The sequence below is a fragment of the Ailuropoda melanoleuca genome, chromosome 5, assembly GCF_002007445.2.
Source record: "Ailuropoda melanoleuca isolate Jingjing chromosome 5, ASM200744v2, whole genome shotgun sequence".
Taxonomy (NCBI): Eukaryota; Metazoa; Chordata; class Mammalia; order Carnivora; family Ursidae; genus Ailuropoda; species Ailuropoda melanoleuca.
Window position 1 is genome coordinate 45,271,024 of NC_048222.1, and position 19,529 is coordinate 45,290,552.

Sequence of the window (19,529 nt, forward strand, 5' to 3'; positions counted from 1 at the left end):
AGATGTTCTTTTTCAAGTTGAGGAAGTTCCCCTCTCTTCCTAATTTGTTGAAGAGTTTTTATCATGAATCAATGTTGGATTTATATTATTTATTCATTCATTCATTCATTCATTCATTCATTCATTCATTCATGTATTTTAGAGGGAGGGGAGGGGCAGTGGGAAAGGGAGAGAGAGAATCTTAAGCAGCCTCCACACCCAGTGCAGAGCCTGACTCAGAGCTTGGTCTCACAACCCTGACACCATGACCTGAGCCAAAATCAAAAGTTGAATGCCTAACTGACTGAGCCACCCAGGCAGCCCAAGGTTTATATAATTTATATAACTTATAGTGGATATTTTATGCATTATCTTCTTTGACTGAATACATGATATAGTGAGGACATTGTTAACAGTATCATTGATTAGTACGAACAAACTATGTTAAATTAAAATATAATGGGGTTTTATTTTATCATTATGCAAACAGTATTCTCTAATCAGGGATCAACAAAGTATGGCCTGTGAGTCTAGCTGATGGTCTGTTTATTAGAGACCTCGGTCTAAGAATTTTTTACATTTTTAAATGGTTGGAAAAAATTGAAAGAAAATAGTATTTTGTAATGCATGAAAATTATATGAAATTCAAAGTTTGTTGCCCATAAGTAAGGTTTTATTAGAACACAGCCTTGCTTATTCTTTTATATGTCTCTGGCTGCTTTTGCACTGCTGCTTAGCACACAACAAAGGAAAAATAACTTGAGAGTGTATGATTGCCACACATATAGCTGTCCTGCAACTTGTATTTATTTTTTATACTAATGCATATTCATCATGTCAAAAGAAGTAGAGAAAAGTGGACTTCAAATGTGACTCTTATCAGGTCACAGTTATTGAGTGAAATGGCAAAGCATTATTTTATTATGTAATGACCCTTACCTGTGCTTAAAGAATACAATATATATTGACATTTCCAAACTAAGCACATGTCAAAATATGCCCACCTCACAGGAAAGGAATGGCCAGAAAAGATAGAAAATTTAAGACAAAATAGCTCATACAGCAGAATTTCTTCACAAAAATAAAAAACCAAAAATGAAGCTGCAACCAAGTTAGTTTCTGAATGACTCATTTGTTAGCCAGGCAAGGAACGTCTTTTACCAATGGTGAGTTAATTGAATTACCTGAATGTAGCAGCTGAAGAAATGTGTCCAGAGTAAATAAACTTAGGACCCTTAGCCTCTTTGTGAGAACAGTTGCTTGAAGAACTGAGGACATTCAGAGCAATATCAATAGTCAACTAAAAATAAGGCAAATGATTTTGAGTGATTTTCCTTGACTCTTCATGAGTCACCAGATGTGACCAGTACTACTCAACTATTGTGTATTTGAGAAGCCAGTGCTGAGTTTGAAGTGACTGAAGAATTAGCCTCTATGAACACTGACTTTGAGCCCTAATTCAGTGAAATGTTGTCACCACAGAGAAAGAAGTGTTAAAAAAAAATTGTTTTTGGAAGTGTGTATGGTGATAGATGTTAACTAGATTTATTGTGATGATCATTTCACAATATATGCAAATATTAAATCATTTTGTATACATGAAATTAATGTTATGTGTCAATTATACCTCAATGAAAAAAATTTAAAAACATATTTTTTCATTGATAGACTTGTATTTTTAAAATTTGTACTCAATTGTTTTTATATTTTGAATTTCATCAATTAGAAAAATCTATGCAATTTTTTCTCTTGTTATTTAAGCACTTATGTAATAACCTCAATTTTGTCTCAGCCACAAAACCTAAAATATTTACTATATGGCTCTTTATAAAAGAAGTTTGCAAGTTCCTTGATTGGTTGATGTCAGTGTGTGATAGAACATTTCCTCTGCCCCTTTTTCTTATGAACTTTTATAATACAGGTGTATTTTGCTGTTTAAAAAATCTCTTGTATAATTTTCATTGGAGATACATAGTTGCAATAATTTGAAGTTGAATGACAATTCCGACAAGCCTAATATATACTCCTAATTTAATTTTCTTTGTGAATTGTTTTAGTTCTGGTGTTGTTTGGGAGATGAAACCAAAACAGAAATGGAAGCCTTTTAGTCAAAAGCAGATAATGTTGCTGGAACAGTCCTATAAAAAATATCAAGTATCAAAAGACCATGGATGGATTAAACTAGATAATAATTTTGAGGTATACCAAAATTTTTTTTAGTTTTTATATATGTATTTTGTTGGTAGATAATAAGTAAGGAAAATTTACTAAGTAAAAATGTGTGTGCAGGAGCTAATTTATTTATTAGCAAATAAATTCTTGTTAGGATCCATATGACTGATACTCATTAGTACATTTTAGATTAAAATATGTTATTAAATCATATGCTGTGAAATATGATTAAATATATTGCTCTTTTGCATTTTTGTAATTTCTGTTTACAAGACAGTTTCGTGGAACTTGTTTTCAGTAAGATTATGCAGAGATTAATATTGCTTATTGGAACTTTTGTTCTGTGTTGAATGATGCCAATATATATTGGTAAATAAAGGCTGTGCAAAATTATGTATTTCAGTAATGAAAAACCTGTGGGAAACCCACGCAGTTAAGTTCACTAAATGTGAGCTATTGTTGGACTTGCGTAGATGGCACAAATACAGGTGTACTCTCTGCAGGCCCTTAACAGTATTGTAGCTAAAGGTCACTTTTGCCCTAAGAAGACCCCAGAAGCTTGACTGGAATTTCTCGTTTGCTGTGGTTCAGTCACACAGCTTTAGTTATTCTTTGACATCTAATGGTTGAGTTTGCATTGGTCACCAGATATGCTCCCTACTCCAACCCTTATCCCTATAAATGTTGGCAATGCTCAAATGTAAACAAACTGTCAGACATAAATAAATAAGCTATTAACTATTCATTGTTTAACTTAGTTAAAACAAAATTTAAGAGTTACCTAGAATTACTCATTACTGTTTAGGTTTTTAAAAAATATAAAGCATGGTTTCTTTTCTTCAACTGTAGTTTATATCATTGAAAATTTCCTCAGTTGTTTTCTTGTTTTCCTCATAATTTTGGTGGAAAAGTGGTGATTCTGCTTCAAAGATCTCAACTGTAGATCACCTTAAGGCAGATCTTTTGTGAGATGTGGAGATTAAAATATTTTCTCCTTTCAGTTTGTGAGTGAGTGAATATTTAAAATGGGCTCTGCCGCTAATACCAACTCATCATAAACACATGTGCTTTTTTTCCCAGGTCAATTTTGATAAAGTTCCCATGGAAATGCGCCTCCCTGTTCATTGCCCAATAAAGCGAGATTTTTTGTCAGGGATTCAGGTTGAATTTAAGCAGTCTCCTCACCAGAGAAGTTTAAGAGCCAGATTGTACTGGCTTCAGGTAACATTGTCGTTTTCTGTTCAATAAGTATATCTAATCACTTTGGGAAACTTGGGGATGAAAATTTTCTACAAAGCTCTAGCTTACATTGTAAACAGTATTTTTCTTTTTGTTTGTATGTTTCTTACTCTTCTCCCATGTATCCTGTGGATTCTCTACGCTTAGCATCCAAGACCTTGTGACTGTTGAGATTATTTAATTTGACCAGTTAGCCTGCAAGAGCATTTTCCTGCACTGAAGTTGTTATTTTTAAATATTCCTTTGAATTTGTCATGGGATCCCAAAATAAGACTTTCTTTTGTCATTCTACACAGGAGTGAGCTGGGCTTTATTGGAGAATGTTTTTGTCTGCTTACTTGCTTGCTCCCTTCTTGCTTTCCTTCCTCTCTTCCTTTTAATTACTAAATACTACTTAGGACATTTTTATCCTTTTTCTCCTTTCTAATTTCATATTCAGTTTCCACTTATATTTTACTTAAATTATAAGCTGTCGAAATCTCACATGCTCAAAAGGCACAAATATTTTGATAGTGTGTATGCTGTACAGTGTTAATGTGCTTATGAGGATATTAAATATTCCTTTATGTAAAAGGTTGCCCTTGCCTGCATATGTACGAATGTTAAAGTGGAACTTTTAATAGCATCATATATACAAAGCAGATATTTAATTATGATGAAATAAGCAGCCTCTTCTATAATATTATCTCTAAAACTAAAAGTTATGGGGCGCCTGGGTGGCAGAGCGGTTAAGCATCTGCCTTCGGCTCAGGGCGTGATCCCGGCGTTCTGGGATCGAGCCCCACATCAGGCTCTTCCGCTATGAGCCTGCTTCTTCCTCTCCCACTCCCCCTGCTTGTGTTCCCTCTCTCGCTGGCTGTCTCTATCTCTGTCGAATAAATAAATAAAATCTTTAAAAAAAAAAAAAATAAAATAAAATAAAATAAAACTAAAAGTTATTACATTATTTCAAATCCTGATGAATTATTTTCTTTCTTTTCTTTTCTTTTTTTTTAAGGTTGATAGTCAGTTGCCAGGTACAATGTTTCCTGTTGTATTTCACCCCGTGGCTCCTCCAAAATCTATCGCTTTGGATTCAGGTGAAAAAAAGAAAAAAATTGAGACATCCTATTTTTAAAATTAAGTAGATATTATTTTGATCTAGTATAAAGTTTGACTCTTTCCTTGGTTTTTTTGTTTGTTTTCTTTCTTTCTCTTAGAGCCCAAACCTTTCATTGATGTGAGTGTCATCACAAGATTTAACGAATACAGTAAAGTATTACAGTTCAAGTAAGTAAAGATTCCCCTATTTGTTGAAAGGAATTTAGAATGAGAATCTATTTTAAAAATAAATGTCATTCTTGTGAGGCTCACTTCCATATAAAACTTATTTTCCGCCTGAACATGTGAATCCAATTTTGGTCAAGTAATTTTCTATGTTGAAACTTAATTTAATAATAACCCTCTGTATTTTAAAATGTAAAATTCCTTAACCACTTTTCCTCTTTGTAATTGCAATTAGAATATAAAATAGCCGGTGACATATAAATGATGTATGTATTCGTGAAGTGTGCTCTTGAAAGCAATTGCTGTGGACCTTAAAAATGTAGTAATACATGCTATATCATCTAAGTGTATTTTTCTCTTCTGTTACATGATAAATATGGGATTTGGGACTTTTTTTTTTTAAAGATTTTATTTATTCATTTGAAAGAGACAGAGAGAGACAGAGTGCAAGTGGTGGGAGAGGCAGAGGGAGAAGCAGGCTCCCCACTGATTAGGGAGCCCGATGTGGGACTCGATCCCAGGACCCTGATATCATGACCTGAGCTGAAGGCAGACACTTAACCGACTGAGCCACCCATGCACCCAGGATTTGGAATTTTAAATGCTATTTGTCAATACAACAGTATTACCTCTAGTGAAACCTTAACTCTAGTGAAAAAAAAACCCAGCTTAGTTAAGAATACTTTGATCTTGTTAATGTAACACTTTTTAAGAGATGAAGGAGTAAGATCTTATTGTGACTTCTGGTCAAAATCAAAGTTTAACATTGAAAATTACAAGATGTGATAGAAACCTTTTTCTGTATTTAAAAAAATTTTTTCCCTCAGGTATTTTATGGTCCTCATTCAGGAAATGGCCTTGAAAGTTGATCAGGGATTTCTAGGAGCTATTATTGCACTGTTTACCCCAACAACTGACCCTGAAACTGAAAGAAAACGGGTAACAATTTTTATTTCTTGGGAAAATTATAAACTAAAAAAATTAATTCAGCCATTCTTTGAACTAACTAGAGTAGAGAAAAAAATTAAAATACTAATTCTTGATTTCATTTTTTTCAGACAAAGTTAATCCAACAAGATATTGATGCTCTAAATACAGAGTTAATGGAGACGTCAATGACTGATATGTCAGTTCTTAGCTTCTTTGAACATTTCCATATTTCTCCTGTTAAGGTTTGTTGTAATTATTATTTTGAAAATGGGGCAGAATCGTTGTAGGATTTTTAAAGGCTCTGTGTATAAATGTGTGTTTTAATTTTTTGTATCAAATATTTGTTGGGAATTTTGTTTGATTAATTGAAATAATTAAGACACTTCTCTGTAACATATGTACAACCATAATTCCCACAGAGAAACCGTCAGAGCATGTTCCCTAGTCTTGAATTAATAACCCCTTTATTCAAGGAAGGAGCTGACAAAAGCATTTCTTAATTAAGCGAAGAAGTGCTCACCAACATTTAATGTTTTGGTTGCACTTTGTAACTACTCTCACTGTCTAAATGGAGAGCTATAATGGGTGCCCTAACCAGAATGTGAAAACGCTGAAGTAGGTATTATATTGTTGATGTGGTGTTTTTCACCCTTCCAAAATTTGATCGTAACTAGGGAAGTGGAAAATTGGATACCTTTCACTTGCCTGATTTTGTACTTTATGAACCCATTTCCTTTTCTCCTTTTGTTGTTCCTTTTAGGTTTTATAGGAAGAGGTGACTGCTTAGTAAATTCACAAATGCTACCAACCACAATGCTCTAAACTTGTGTAATGGGCCAGATTTACAATTAAGTAACTCTAAAATATTGATGATCCTTTACATTCTCAAGAACTGTTTATAGCACATTATTTTCAATTGCATACACCAATCCTTTCAGCTAAGTAAATTAATTTATGAAATGGAATTGAATTATTATTTTATTTTATTTTTATTTTTATTTTTATTTTTTTTTAAGATTTTTTAATTTATTTATTCGACAGAGATAGAGACAGCCAGCAAGAGAGGGAACACAAGCAGGGGGAGTGGGAGAGGAAGAAGCAGGCTCATAGAGGAAGAGCCTGATGTGGGGCTCGATCCCATAACGCCGGGATCATGCCCTGAGCCGAAGGCAGACGCTTAACCGCTGTGCCACCCAGGCGCCCCATGAATTATTATTTTAAATTGATGTACTGGTAGTATTAGACATATTTATGGGTTAGGTTTAAAATTTATATCTTTTTATGTGGTAGGTTATACACAATTTCTTTTTCATTGTTAAGTGAAAATCACATATGTGATTGAACAATACCTTCAACTAATATTTGCTGAATGCCTACTATCAAAGTTGCTCTGGAAAGTGTAAAATGACTTCATGGAACTTACAATCTTAGGGGAGTATTAAAGATTGTTAATTTATCGATTCTTGATTTTACACACATCAGGGATTATGCCCTGAAGTTAAATAATTAAGATCATGAACTGTAGTTGTTTTCTTATTCCATGGTGACTTCGCCTTAGGGAAAGGCTGGGCCTCTGTCCACCTAAGCTTACCTTTCCTGGATCTTTATACTTTCTGATTCTGCAGATGGGCAGAAGTCCACATCAAAAGAACAAACAAGACAAAGACCAAAACCAGGCTTTGCTCATTTTACCTCAGGTCCCCTCTATTGAGCTCTACATTGGTTACGTAAAATGCAGAATAAGAAAGGAGAGTCATCTGCTTTATTTGCCCAGATAGAACTAGCTTCTGCCTGTGTCTTTTGCCACTATTGAACTATCGGTGATACAGCACAAAGTAGAAGCAGCTAAACGGGAATGTGAAAATCTCATGTTTAAGTACCGAGTGGAAGGAGTCTGTGGAAGCTGAAAACCTAATTACTCTTTTAAAAATTTATTTAGCAACTTGCCAATCATTGCCATAATTGTCGTGTTGTTGTTACTATTATTGTATAATTATAATTGTTATTGTTAATTACTGCCATAAATTATCCACCTTAGTTGGATGAAAATAAATGATTATTTATTATTTTGACCGGTAGACATGTTTTGTGTGCCAGTTGACATGTTTTTCTTCTTAAAATGATTATACTATTTTTATAAAGTGTTTTGAGCCCCTCCATATAAACACAATGGTCTTTATATGCTTTAGATAAAATTTTAGTTCTTTGGAACAGACTAATTTGTGTTTTATCAAAAAGCAAATATGAGAATCATATATTAGTGAGTTATCCTGTGTGGGTGTGTAGAATAACAAATTATAACTTTATTTAGGACTCTGTAAAGTACAACATCTGTTTGTTTCTGGAAGATCTGATTCCTATGTATGTACATTTTTTGATTTTTGTTTTTAGCTTTTGTTTATTAAGCATTGTTTTTCTTTTAGTTACATTTGAGTTTGTCCCTGGGTAGTGGAAGTGAAGAGTCAGACAAAGAAAAACAGGAAATGATTGCAATTCATTCTGTCAATCTGCTGTTGAAAAGCATAGGTGCTACTCTGACTGACGTGGATGACCTAATATTCAAGTAAGATTTATGTTAAAGTAGAGGGGGAGGGTTTTGTACCAAGGTTATGTTTCTGGATATGAATTCTTCCCACTTGGGCTAGAATGTTAGCTTAGAAAATGATAATTCTCACTATAGAAGTTTGGCCCCTTTCTAATTATGCTTTTTAGATATGCTTATTTTACTCATAAAGAGTTTTATATTTTCTTCAGTTATTCATATGTTGATAATACATGAATGTCGAATAAAAATGGAATTATTTTAGTAGTAGCTTATAAATTGGCCATGTTTTAAAACAGACTTATATTTAGAAATATGTAGCAGTATGGTGAGATTTCAGTATAATCATATGGAAAAGTATAGAAAATAACTCTTTGTAACATTTAATCTGAGAATACTTACATGTGCTAGACATATATGAATTCAGTGAATATTCATTGAATTGAATATTCAGCAGTGATACTGGAACAAGTAGTTGCCTTGGAGAAAGGAAAAAACCCATTTGTATTATTTCTACCTTACTTGTACACTATAATTTCATAGGAATGGAAGGATTAAATATAAAATTCAGATGAAAAAGACTGAGGAAAATATCAAGGTTAATTGTTGTCAAATCTGAGTAAAGGAAGTTTTCTCAGTATAAAAGCAATGGGAAAACCCGCAGTGGAAAATACAAGATAGATTTGACTACATAACGATTAAACACTTTACAAAACAGTATCAGTGGAAACATTTAGAAAATGAACTGGAAAAATATAATGATGAGTGTGACAGAGAGAAGATTGATAGTCTTAATATTAAACATTGATAAGACAAACCTAAGGATTCCAGTACCGTATTTGCCAGTGGACAATAAGAGATAATTTGCAGAAGGGAAGATACAGCAGCTGATATTTGAAATGCTCAGCTTTATCATTTATCATATAATATATGCAAATTAAAGCAAATTATGAAAGATTTCAAAATATGAATAATCCTAGTACTAGAGAGGGTTGGGTCTGGCAAGTGGGAATTTTTTTTTTTTAACTATTTGTATGAGTGGAAAGAGAGATATATATATCAAAGCCTCAAATGTTTTTTTCATAGTTTTCCACTCAGTAATTATTTTATTGGGAATTCAGTCCAAAAAATAGTCATGAAATGCAACCAAAGAGTTATATTCAAAATTTACATATGGCAGTCCTAGTTATTATTGTCAAGATTTGGAAATGTCTGACAGCGGTAGAATTGTTTTGTTATGACATTTCCACATGATGGAATGCTGTGCATCCATTAAAAATGGTTACTTAGAATTTTGAATAACCTAGAGCAATACTTATTCACAATGTTGAGTGTCAAATGCATACAAAAATGTTTTAAATATTTTTGACTTGGATGGAAAAGAAAGAATTCAAAGTGGGAAATCACAAGGAAAAAAAAACCTAAAAAATCCACTGTATGATGGGATTATGGTTGAGTTTTTCGACCTTTTTATTCTGTGTATTTATGAAAGACTTGTATGAGAATGCACTATTTTTACAGTAATTTTGTTACCATGATATGAAGATCTCAAACGTAAATTATATGTGCCAGATGTATAAATCGAACTGTGAAGGAATTAGCGATGATTAATTTATCATTGAAATTTTAAGTCTCTTTCTTTCAGAATGTAATCATTGTGCCTTTGCATCTTTCTTTCTCCTCCCAGGCTTGCTTATTATGAACTTCGGTACCAGTTTTACAAGAGAGATCAGCTTATGTGGAGTGTTGTTAGACATTACAGTGAACAGGTGATTTCCTATCATAGTAGCTCACAAGCAATATACGTCATAAACTATCAGACAAAACATTTGTATGTGATGGCACACTGTGCAAAATTGTTTATCTAATTTACCTCAGTTTGCAGTCTCATTACTTTGTAGTTTTCTTGGATTAATTTCTATGTCTTTAGTTTTTTCCCCTTTATATGTATAAAAGTTTTTAAAAGTTTCCTCTGGTGCCTTTTTCTCTTTGCAGTTATAATTTACCACTTTGGGAAAGAATGCTGATGTAGGAGGCATAACACTTATTTTGTGAATGTCTGCAGTTTCTCAGCACAGTCTAGTAGAGACAGGAGAGGAATTCTAAGCCAGGTGCTTTCCCACACCTCAGTTACTCCATGGCTTGAATTGGATGCAGAGGCATAGTAGTTGTTTCGGAGTAGTAGGGTACCGTTGCTGTACCATGGAACTCCTGGGTGACATTGCCCTTTCCTTCCTCTGCTGGAAGGCCTTTTCTCCTATGGTGTATATAGACATTATAGTTATTACATGTTCAAATAAGGATATATTTTCATTTGTGTTTTGTTTTGGTTATTATTTTCCCATCTAGTTTTATAATAATAGCAATAGTAACATAATAATAAAAATAAGTAAAAAATAATAATAAAAATAAGTAACTATTATTGAATTATATATTCATTTAATATGTGTACTCAGCCATGCAAGGTCAGTGTAATCCACCTCTCATTTTTTATATGAGAAGACTGAGGCCCTATTATAGAGACTAATTGCCCTGTCCAAGGTCATAGCTGCTAACTGGCATACTGCCTCGAATCTGTACTAGCGTAATGCCTGGCCCACAGTGAAAGATCAGTTAATGGATGGAGTCATGGTTATTCTGCATTGATTTAACAAACTCATGTAGTCAATACTCTCCTTTCTTCCCAAGGCATCATGATACTGTTTCTTACAGCAGTAGTAAAGGACTCACTGTACTTTTTTTTTCCCCTTTAGTTCTTGAAACAGATGTATGTCCTTGTATTGGGCTTAGATGTGCTTGGAAACCCATTTGGATTAATTAGAGGTCTGTCTGAAGGAGTTGAAGCTTTATTCTATGAACCTTTCCAGGTATTGATCTTTTATTTATTTTAAGGATAGGTAAAGAAAATGATACTCTATTTTTTTAATGACAAATAATTTGTATTTTAATTGTATCTGTGAGTTGAATAATGTTCAGATAACAAAAATACATCAATGTCATATTTTATTTAAAATTCCTTGAGATGACATTAAAAGATTGTTGTAGAATTAATTGGGTACTTCTAGTGTCTGGGTGATAAAACGTGCCCACGTTTTCCAGGATTTCACATAGTTGTAAGGAAGAATGCTAGGTAGATTAACACCATTCCACGACTGTTTCACCACCATGGAAAGGACTCAGGGGTTATGAAAAGCTGACTTTGTTTTGTATTCAAGCTTTCTTCTAACCTGTTTACCTCCATTGGGTGGAGGAATCCAAGAACCCAAAGTAGTGAGGGTTTTAGCAGGACAACACAGAGAGAACACATGGGAGAAGAAGATTATGTGGGCTCTTAGTCTTGTTACCAGTGCAGCTTGCTGCAGCAGTCTGATGGGACTCGGTACTGGGAGGCTGACTTCAGATTGTGACTGAAGCCATGATTTATTCCTGTCCAGTTTTTGTCATCTCAGAAGAGTTTGCCGAGACCATGTGGGTTGTAGGTATCTTCAAACACAATAGGTGTGCCACCAATATTTGAGTTAGAGGGTGAAAACTGTGATATCACAGTGTGTGTAGATCTTTACAGGTTCTCTATCTTCATGGAAACCCTGAAATACTAGATCAAAAGTCTTAAGCTTATTTAAATTTTAAATAGCAAACTTTTCTCTCTCTCTCTCTCTTTTTTTTTTTTTTTTTGGCCAGGGTGCTGTTCAAGGCCCTGAAGAATTTGCTGAGGGATTAGTGATTGGAGTAAGAAGTCTCTTTGGACACACTGTAGGTATGTATCACCTATTTGTGTATATAAATATACGTATTTTTATTATAATTATTCTAAAATGCATTGTTTATAAAAAATAAAGAGGGATCAGTTTTCTAATAATCCCTTTTAAAAGATGTGTTCCCTTGTTAAATGGAAAATAGCACAGACTTGCTGGGTTTGTTTATATGTCTTTCTAGTGTTGGATCATTGTGCTTTTTTTTTTTAATACAATAGTTTTAGGTTTACAGAAAAATTTTGGAGAATCGATGTACTTTAAATAGTTTTATTTTTCTTGATAAATGGGAAATGATAAAATACATTTCTATATGTTTGCCTATGAGAATCTGAAAGAGCTGTTTAAAGCAGTGGTGTGCTGTATACTTCAGCAATGGTCTCTAAAGAAACTATGTGACTTACTTCTCTGGGTCTTCTGATAGGTGGTGCGGCAGGAGTTGTATCTCGTATCACCGGTTCTGTTGGAAAAGGTTTGGCAGCAATTACAATGGACAAGGAATATCAGCAAAAAAGAAGAGAAGAGATGGGTCGACAGCCTAAAGATTTTGGAGACAGCCTGGCCAGAGGAGGAAAGGGCTTCTTGCGTGTAAGTCTCTTACTGAATCTTCAAGAAGCCCTGAACTTTGATATACACTTTACAAAATGCACTTTAGCTGGTTTTTTGAAACTTGGAATATTACTGTGAGTCAAGGTCTGTTACAGTAGCAGTAGTTATAAATTGTGGACTTTTCTGTTTCCTTGTTTGCTCTCCTTCCCCAATATCACTATCACATCTATCCTCCAAATCCCAGATTAGTTTGGCACTTGGGCTGGAGTGAGAGCTCTGTAATGATGGCCAGTTAGTACTCTTCTGGAAGGCAAAGAAGCAAAGCAGAAAGAATTATGGTGCATGGTGCTAACTAGAGGGAAGAGGAGTTGTTCGGGTCATCATCAGTTGACCATTTCTGTGGAAGGGGAGGTATACAAGCTGAGTGTTTGTAAACCAGGAACCGCCTTTCACTGTTTTTCAGTACTTTAAAAATAGTACAGGTAATATATGAATATTGTTTAATTATACAGGTAATATATGAATATTCTCTGTATAAGTAATTATAAGAACTTATAAGCTCTCATTTTAATAAATAATGGAAATACTGTAGGTAAAGCTATAAAATACTATTTGATCACCCTCACCTCTTCCCAGAAATATCTAATCTTCTCAACAGTGTGTATACTTCAGTTCTCTTTCTGTGCCATTTGTATGATGTACAGGTAGTCTTATCTACTACCATTACGTGGCAAATATTAAGAATGTATAAACGTATTACGTTTTAATTTTGGAAATAGCTTCAGGAACTATAACTTCTGTGTTTGTACCAGTGACTTACAGTGTTGTATGTTGTCTAATCAATAGTGTCTTACTGGTTCGGCTCTTTGTAATCCTTCACAGTTCCCTTCATTTTCGGTTTTTCACACTTTCACTAAATTACAAAGTAATTTCATTAAAATTTATAATTAGATCTTAGGGATTATTTGGGTCAACTCATTTATCTTACTGGTGCGGAAACTGAGGTTTAAAGAGATTGAAACGATTGCCCGTGGTTACATAGCTAATTGGTGCCAGAGCCAGATATAGAATCTTTTCATCTGCTATCCTGTTCTTTCTGTTATAAAATTTTACTTCTACAATGTGCCTTTATTTAAAATTTTCTATTGTACAATATTTTAAAAATCATAGTGCTCACTTAGGTACACGTTCACATTATCAAGTAAGTCCTCATTCTTTAAAAAAAGTTATTTCTAGTATGTATGTAGAGACCTCTAGTGGTTGGCTTAAAATTAAGCACCTTCCGTTCAGGTTTATGACTGATGTGTCTTTCAGGGAGTTGTTGGTGGAGTGACTGGAATAATAACAAAACCTGTGGAAGGTAGGTTGAGAATGTTTCCTTCCAGTACAGAGTCTGAAGAGTTAATATATAATGAACATAATAGATATTATTGCTACTGGTTATTGAGGGAATTTCTAATTTTATGTTCATAGTCCTAAATTGTTTTTTAATGAATGTACTTTCTTCAGAAAGTAGAAAGAGTCTGTTAAGTAATAGACTCTGACTCAGACTTTCAATGTTATTTTCAGCAGGACAGTAGTTAAACCAGGTTCCTTTAGATTCTCAATAGCAATTGATTCATTTTGTTTTATCCTGTTAAAGAAGTACTTCATTCGATCAAAACCCCAGTTGGCTTCTTTGCAGAAATTGACAAGCTGATTCTAAAATGTGTGTGGGAATTCAAATGTCCCCAAATAGCTACACCAGTCTTGAAAAAGAACCAAGTTGGAGAACTTACATTATCCAATTTAAAAACTTACCATAAAGGTATAGTAGCTAAGACAATGTGTTACTGGCATATGGAATTGGATAGACATACAGATCAGTAGATTAGACTTGAGATTCCAGAAATAAACCCTTACATTTGTGGTCAGTTGATCTTCAACGAGGGTGCCAAGATAATTCCATGAAGAATAGCCATTTCAACAAATGGTGCTGGGACACCTGGATATAAACATGTCTGGCAGCAACTCCACTTCTAGGTATATACCCAAGAGATTTGAAAACATATATTCACTCAAAAACTTACATATAAATATTCATAGAACATAATAGCCAGAATGTGTTAGCAACCTAAATGACTATCAACTAATGCATAATTAAACAAAACAGTGGGGTAGTATCCAGCTGTAAAAAGAAATCAAGTGCTGATAGAAGTACAAGATGGATGAACCTTGAAAACACGTTGCTAGGTGAAAGCAGCCACTTACAAAGACCACATATTGTTTGATTCCATTTGTAGGAAATATCCAGAATAGGCCAATCCACAGAGATAGAGAGAGAAAAATTTCTGGTTATTTCTTAAACCTTAGATTCTTAGGTCTAAGGATCAGTGGTTGTAAAACTTGAACATGACTCAGGAAGACCTGGAGGACGTGTTCAAACACAGATCGCTGGGCCCTGCTTCTGGAGTTTCCGATTCAGTAGGTCTGGGGAGGGGACTAATATTTTGTGTCTTTAACACACTTTGAAAACCACTGTTTTTTACATGTCAGGATTAAATTTAACTTCTTTAGAAAGCCAAAATCTAGAACCTTCCTGGTAAAACAGCTCAGTATTTGGCTTAGGCTTCTGTTGAGTTCAATCTTGCTTATTTTAAAATATCCTTATACATTCATTGTCCTTGGTTCCGAAGGTGCTAAAAAGGAAGGAGCTGCTGGATTCTTTAAAGGAATTGGAAAAGGGCTTGTGGGTGCTGTGGCTCGTCCAACTGGTGGAATCATAGATATGGCCAGCAGCACCTTCCAAGGAATTCAGAGGTAATTAAGTACACATACCGTGTGCAGAGTATGTGTCTGGGTGCTAACGGTTGTTAGAAATACATAAACAAGTTAAACACTTGGCCTGCTCTTCAGGATGTTGAAGTCTAAGTGAAAGCTATGACGGGTTCACAAGGTGGGGTGCCACCAGAAAGGAGTAAGAAGAAACAGTTTTTATGATTTCTCCTTTGCTCAACAAATGTTGATTGGTACCTGCTTTATGCCAGGCCCTGTGCTAGGTGCCTGCACAAAGAGTGGACAGCCTAGTCGGTGCCTTTGTTATTTTGTTATTTTCTTTTCTTTGAGGAAAGGTGGGGGGAACTTGGAGTCCAACAGACTTCGTTTTAATACTCGTAGCATCATAATGGGCACGTTATTTAAAATTACTCTGTTTTTTATCAAATGTTGATATAATATGGAATGTAGTACCAGTATTTAATCTATATATGTATTTGTAATGTATTATTTTGAAAGATTCTTATGTATTTTCTTATATTTATTCCACTGCCTTATACAGAGCAGCAGAATCAACCGAGGAAGTGTCCAGGCTCCGTCACCCTCGTTTCATCCACGAGGACGGCATCATTCGCCCATATGAAAGACAGGAATCTGAGGGCTATGATTTATTTGAGGTATAAATTCTCTTCTTCATGGTCATGGGTAAAATTTTAATATTAAATATTTCTAGGACGAGGATTTCATGGGTGGTTCTTTAAGTTCCTGATTCATGAACTTCTTTAAGGATTACCCAGGGAACGTGGTTTGTAGAGTAGAATTTATTATCTTTTTTTAAATTTTTGCATAATGTGTTAAGTGGGAATGACTGGTAATTTTTTTCTACATAGGAACAAAGCCCTTTTGTGCAGAAAGGATAATGTTAAAAGAAGTCATAGGCTTTATTACTGTTTTTGTGGTAGCTCATTTAGTTAACAGTTAACTTTGGTCTCCTACTTGATAGCTAATTATAGGAATTCCACTGCTTCCTTTTCTCCCAGCCAAATTAATTTATTTGGATTACTCTGTAAATCTAGATTTATTCAGGTAAACAGAAGCTGGAGGAGAGAAAAAAAGATTGTGTACAATTACAATCTTTTTAAACCTAAAAATATTTTAAGGTGGATCTTTTTGACTTTTGTTTTAGTTTTAACTTTACTACATTTAAATAATATATACATACGTAAATTGCTTTTCTCCCTTGACTGGAAACCCCTCCCCCTCAAATTTATTAATATTTTCCTACTTTGACTTTGAAATAATACGACTCTTCATTGTTCTTAGCCTTTGGTTTTTATTGTATGTTATTACATTTTATCTTTCTGCATGCTTCTAACTTTATTTTCTTTCTTTTTCTGCCTACACAGCAAGAACCGGAAATACAGGAGTAAATGTTTCCTATACTACTACTTGATTTCATCCTTAAAAATCAAAACAAACTGTGGTATTAATTGACTGTCTTTGATTTATTTAGATTGAGTGTTCATTTCAGTGAAGTTTTCCTTACAACTCTCCCCTCTCTCTCAACTTTTTATCGTAGTGGCTTGACTACACACAAAGATGGTGGTATTCCTGGTAATACTGCACAGGAATAAGGGATCAGTATGAAAGATTCAAGGGTGTAGGAGATTAACTTTCCTCTCTTTTTAGTTGGTGAAAGACTTTCTAGTGTCCAGAAGCAGACAATTTTACTGTCATTTTGAAAATTTTATCTTTTCTTATGGTATTCATGTACTTTCAGGTAAAGTTGAAAAATAAGGACAATTCTCATGTCCAGTGTATTATGTGTTCTTTACATTTGTGAGTCCTGATGATGGAATTACATAACTGTTTCACACATCACCCGGGATTGACTCAAATTATGGGGCTGTTGATGGGGGCATATGTTTTAATAATTGAAATATAAGTTGCTGTCGATCTGTTCTTAGACCTCAGAGTTGAGACATGAATATTGAGATTTTCCTTAATCTCTTTTTTCTTTTTTTACCTCTCAGTACTCTTGCTGGTCAAATGGCAATCATTTTATAATTATGTTATACACAGTCTCAGCCTTTAGCATTTTTGCTTTTCAGATCTTGAATCTCCTTGTTGGTTACACTTATTTCACAATTAGCGTTTTAATTAACATAAGTAGAAGTTGAATATATAATTTGGCAAATTATTTATGTGTCCCCTGAATTTATAGATATCCTTATTTTTTTATAGATATCTTTATTTTTAAAAACCAGTCCTTTTTGCTTTTAAGTTCTTAAAGAGGATTTATCTTAGAACAAAAATAATTCTAAACTATTATTTTGCAATTAGTACCCTCATAGTTCTGAAAATAAATTGTGTTTTGATTTCTCTCCTTATTATAAATGATAGAAGTGTTTGATTTGATTTAGCAGCATCTTGTCTGGCAACTTTTATTCTTATCCCCAAAACTGACACCAGAGTGTACACTTACATTTAACGTGCCGTCCATTTGAAGAGAGTGAAACTGCAGACGTGTAACTGTTCAGTTGGATTATGTATTGTTTAAACTGCAGCTACCAAAAGAATAAATTGATTGCTTCCTATTTAAAACAAGCACTTTAGAGAAGAAAGAATGACAGCCAAAGATCAGCCTAAACCCACAGCTGACAAACTTTTCTTGTGCCTAGATAATTGAGGGTTGGCAAAAATGTCACCGCATGTACAGTTTCCTTGAGAACCAAGCACAGTAACTAATTCAAGATGCTGTCTTAAATCATCACTAATAATTAGCCTTCCTTCTTAGGTAAAAGTAATGATTTTTAATTTTCCTGGATATATTGCAATTTTAATGAGACTTGACTTTGGGGAAATTGTATAACTTTTTAAATTTTTTTCTTATGGTTTACTTTCTGTTTGTTTAGCTCTCTATGTATGTTATTAACCTTGTGATTTCCCTTTTTATCACTGCATGTCTATAAGCACAAAATTCAAGTAACTTTTCATTTTAGCTAAATATATCTTGTCTGATTTATTAGTTTTTGTTGTGATATCAGACAGCCTTTTAAACTTTAATATATTATAGTTACTGGAAAAAATAGAATGGTCATACATTAATGAGAGGACTTGGTAGTCTTTTTCCATGGATGACAAAGATAAGCATGGATACTTAAATTCAGGCTATTTCATTCCTTGCCTGTCTTGCTGTAATCACTTTGGTATGAAGTATTTATTGATTATTTAAACTGTGCTGGATATACAAAAGAAGTAAGACTTCAGTCCTTAAGGGACCAAGTATAACAAAACGTGTAAATATTAAAGAGCATTAGAGTATAAAATTCTGTCCTCCCAGACCTTACTGTAACATGGGTACATTCTAAATAATTTATTTGGGAATCTTTTCATTTACCCCATTTTCTTTTTCCCTTGAGTATTGCTCTGTATTCTTCACTCCGCTTTGAAAGTTACTAAATCATATACTGTGTTTTCATAGGATATACTGCTTATCCTTTATTCTCCTAAGATAATTACTGTTTACACATGCATATATATATGCACACACACACATATATATAGCCAGTTTTTATTTAATATTCTTTTGGTTTACATACTTAACGACTATATAATATTTAAAAGGTGTTTGTTGCTTTTTTGTTTTAATTATATTTTTCCATGTTCACAGAAATGCTTCATTCTTAATTCTTGCATTACCATCTCTTGAAGTAACCTTACAGTGTGTATTTGACCATTCCAAGTTGTTGGCATTAAAGATGCTTCTGTTATTTTACTAACAGTAGTAATTCTGTGATAAACATCATTATACATATTGCTTTTTCATGTGTTATTTCCTTAGAATTTACTTGAAGATATTGAATGCTCTTGCTAAAATATTGTAAATTGAATCTTCAAGTTGCATTTTGGGAGGGGGGAGTGAATATTTTATCAGCTAATCTAGTCTCCTGCTGCCATCAGTGACTATCTTTATCTGATCTCAGAGTAGAGTGGATATTAGTCATGCTGAAAACAGTTTCTATAGTGTAGTATGATAATAAATTATGCTTTAAAAGCTTTCAGTGGTTCAAAGCACAACAGCCTGATAACTAATGAAAGTGCATACAAGACGGAGAGTGGGTAGTATTTCTTTTACATTGCATCTCAGATCTAAATATTTTAACATTTAAATTTCAAAGCTGAAAATAAAAGTACTGAATCGTTGTAGTCATTTCCCATGTTAAATATTAAAAGATTTTAGCTAATTCACACAGGCAAGATGTGAAACAAGAGACTTAAATTCCACTTGTCTCTGAGACTCATTTTGAAGATGAGTTCCCACTTCTCTGGGGATTCATCTTCTG

The 19,529-nt window shown here is 33.8% G+C and overlaps 1 protein-coding gene across 4 annotated transcripts in view; it reads left to right on the forward strand.

The window, feature by feature from the left end:
• VPS13C (vacuolar protein sorting 13 homolog C) overlaps nucleotides 1–19,529 on the forward strand; it is a 171,404-nt gene that overhangs the window by 140,012 nt on the left and 11,863 nt on the right. For 2 of the 4 annotated variants that reach the window (XM_034660891.1, XM_034660890.1), the window contains 14 exons: nucleotides 2,037–2,178; nucleotides 3,232–3,372; nucleotides 4,388–4,469; nucleotides 4,590–4,659; nucleotides 5,484–5,595; nucleotides 5,715–5,828; nucleotides 8,010–8,149; nucleotides 9,816–9,897; nucleotides 10,882–10,995; nucleotides 11,810–11,885; nucleotides 12,305–12,468; nucleotides 13,744–13,789; nucleotides 15,105–15,228; nucleotides 15,746–15,860. In XM_034660891.1, coding sequence (XP_034516782.1) covers nucleotides 2,037–2,178; nucleotides 3,232–3,372; nucleotides 4,388–4,469; nucleotides 4,590–4,659; nucleotides 5,484–5,595; nucleotides 5,715–5,828; nucleotides 8,010–8,149; nucleotides 9,816–9,897; nucleotides 10,882–10,995; nucleotides 11,810–11,885; nucleotides 12,305–12,468; nucleotides 13,744–13,789; nucleotides 15,105–15,228; nucleotides 15,746–15,860 — 1,522 coding nt within the window. Of the gene's footprint in view, nucleotides 1–2,036; nucleotides 2,179–3,231; nucleotides 3,373–4,387; nucleotides 4,470–4,589; nucleotides 4,660–5,483; nucleotides 5,596–5,714; nucleotides 5,829–8,009; nucleotides 8,150–9,815; nucleotides 9,898–10,881; nucleotides 10,996–11,809; nucleotides 11,886–12,304; nucleotides 12,469–13,743; nucleotides 13,790–15,104; nucleotides 15,229–15,745; nucleotides 15,861–16,589; nucleotides 17,981–19,529 lie in introns of all 4 variants that reach the window. The other 2 variants (XR_004625605.1, XR_004625604.1) reach the window with 2 other exon arrangements.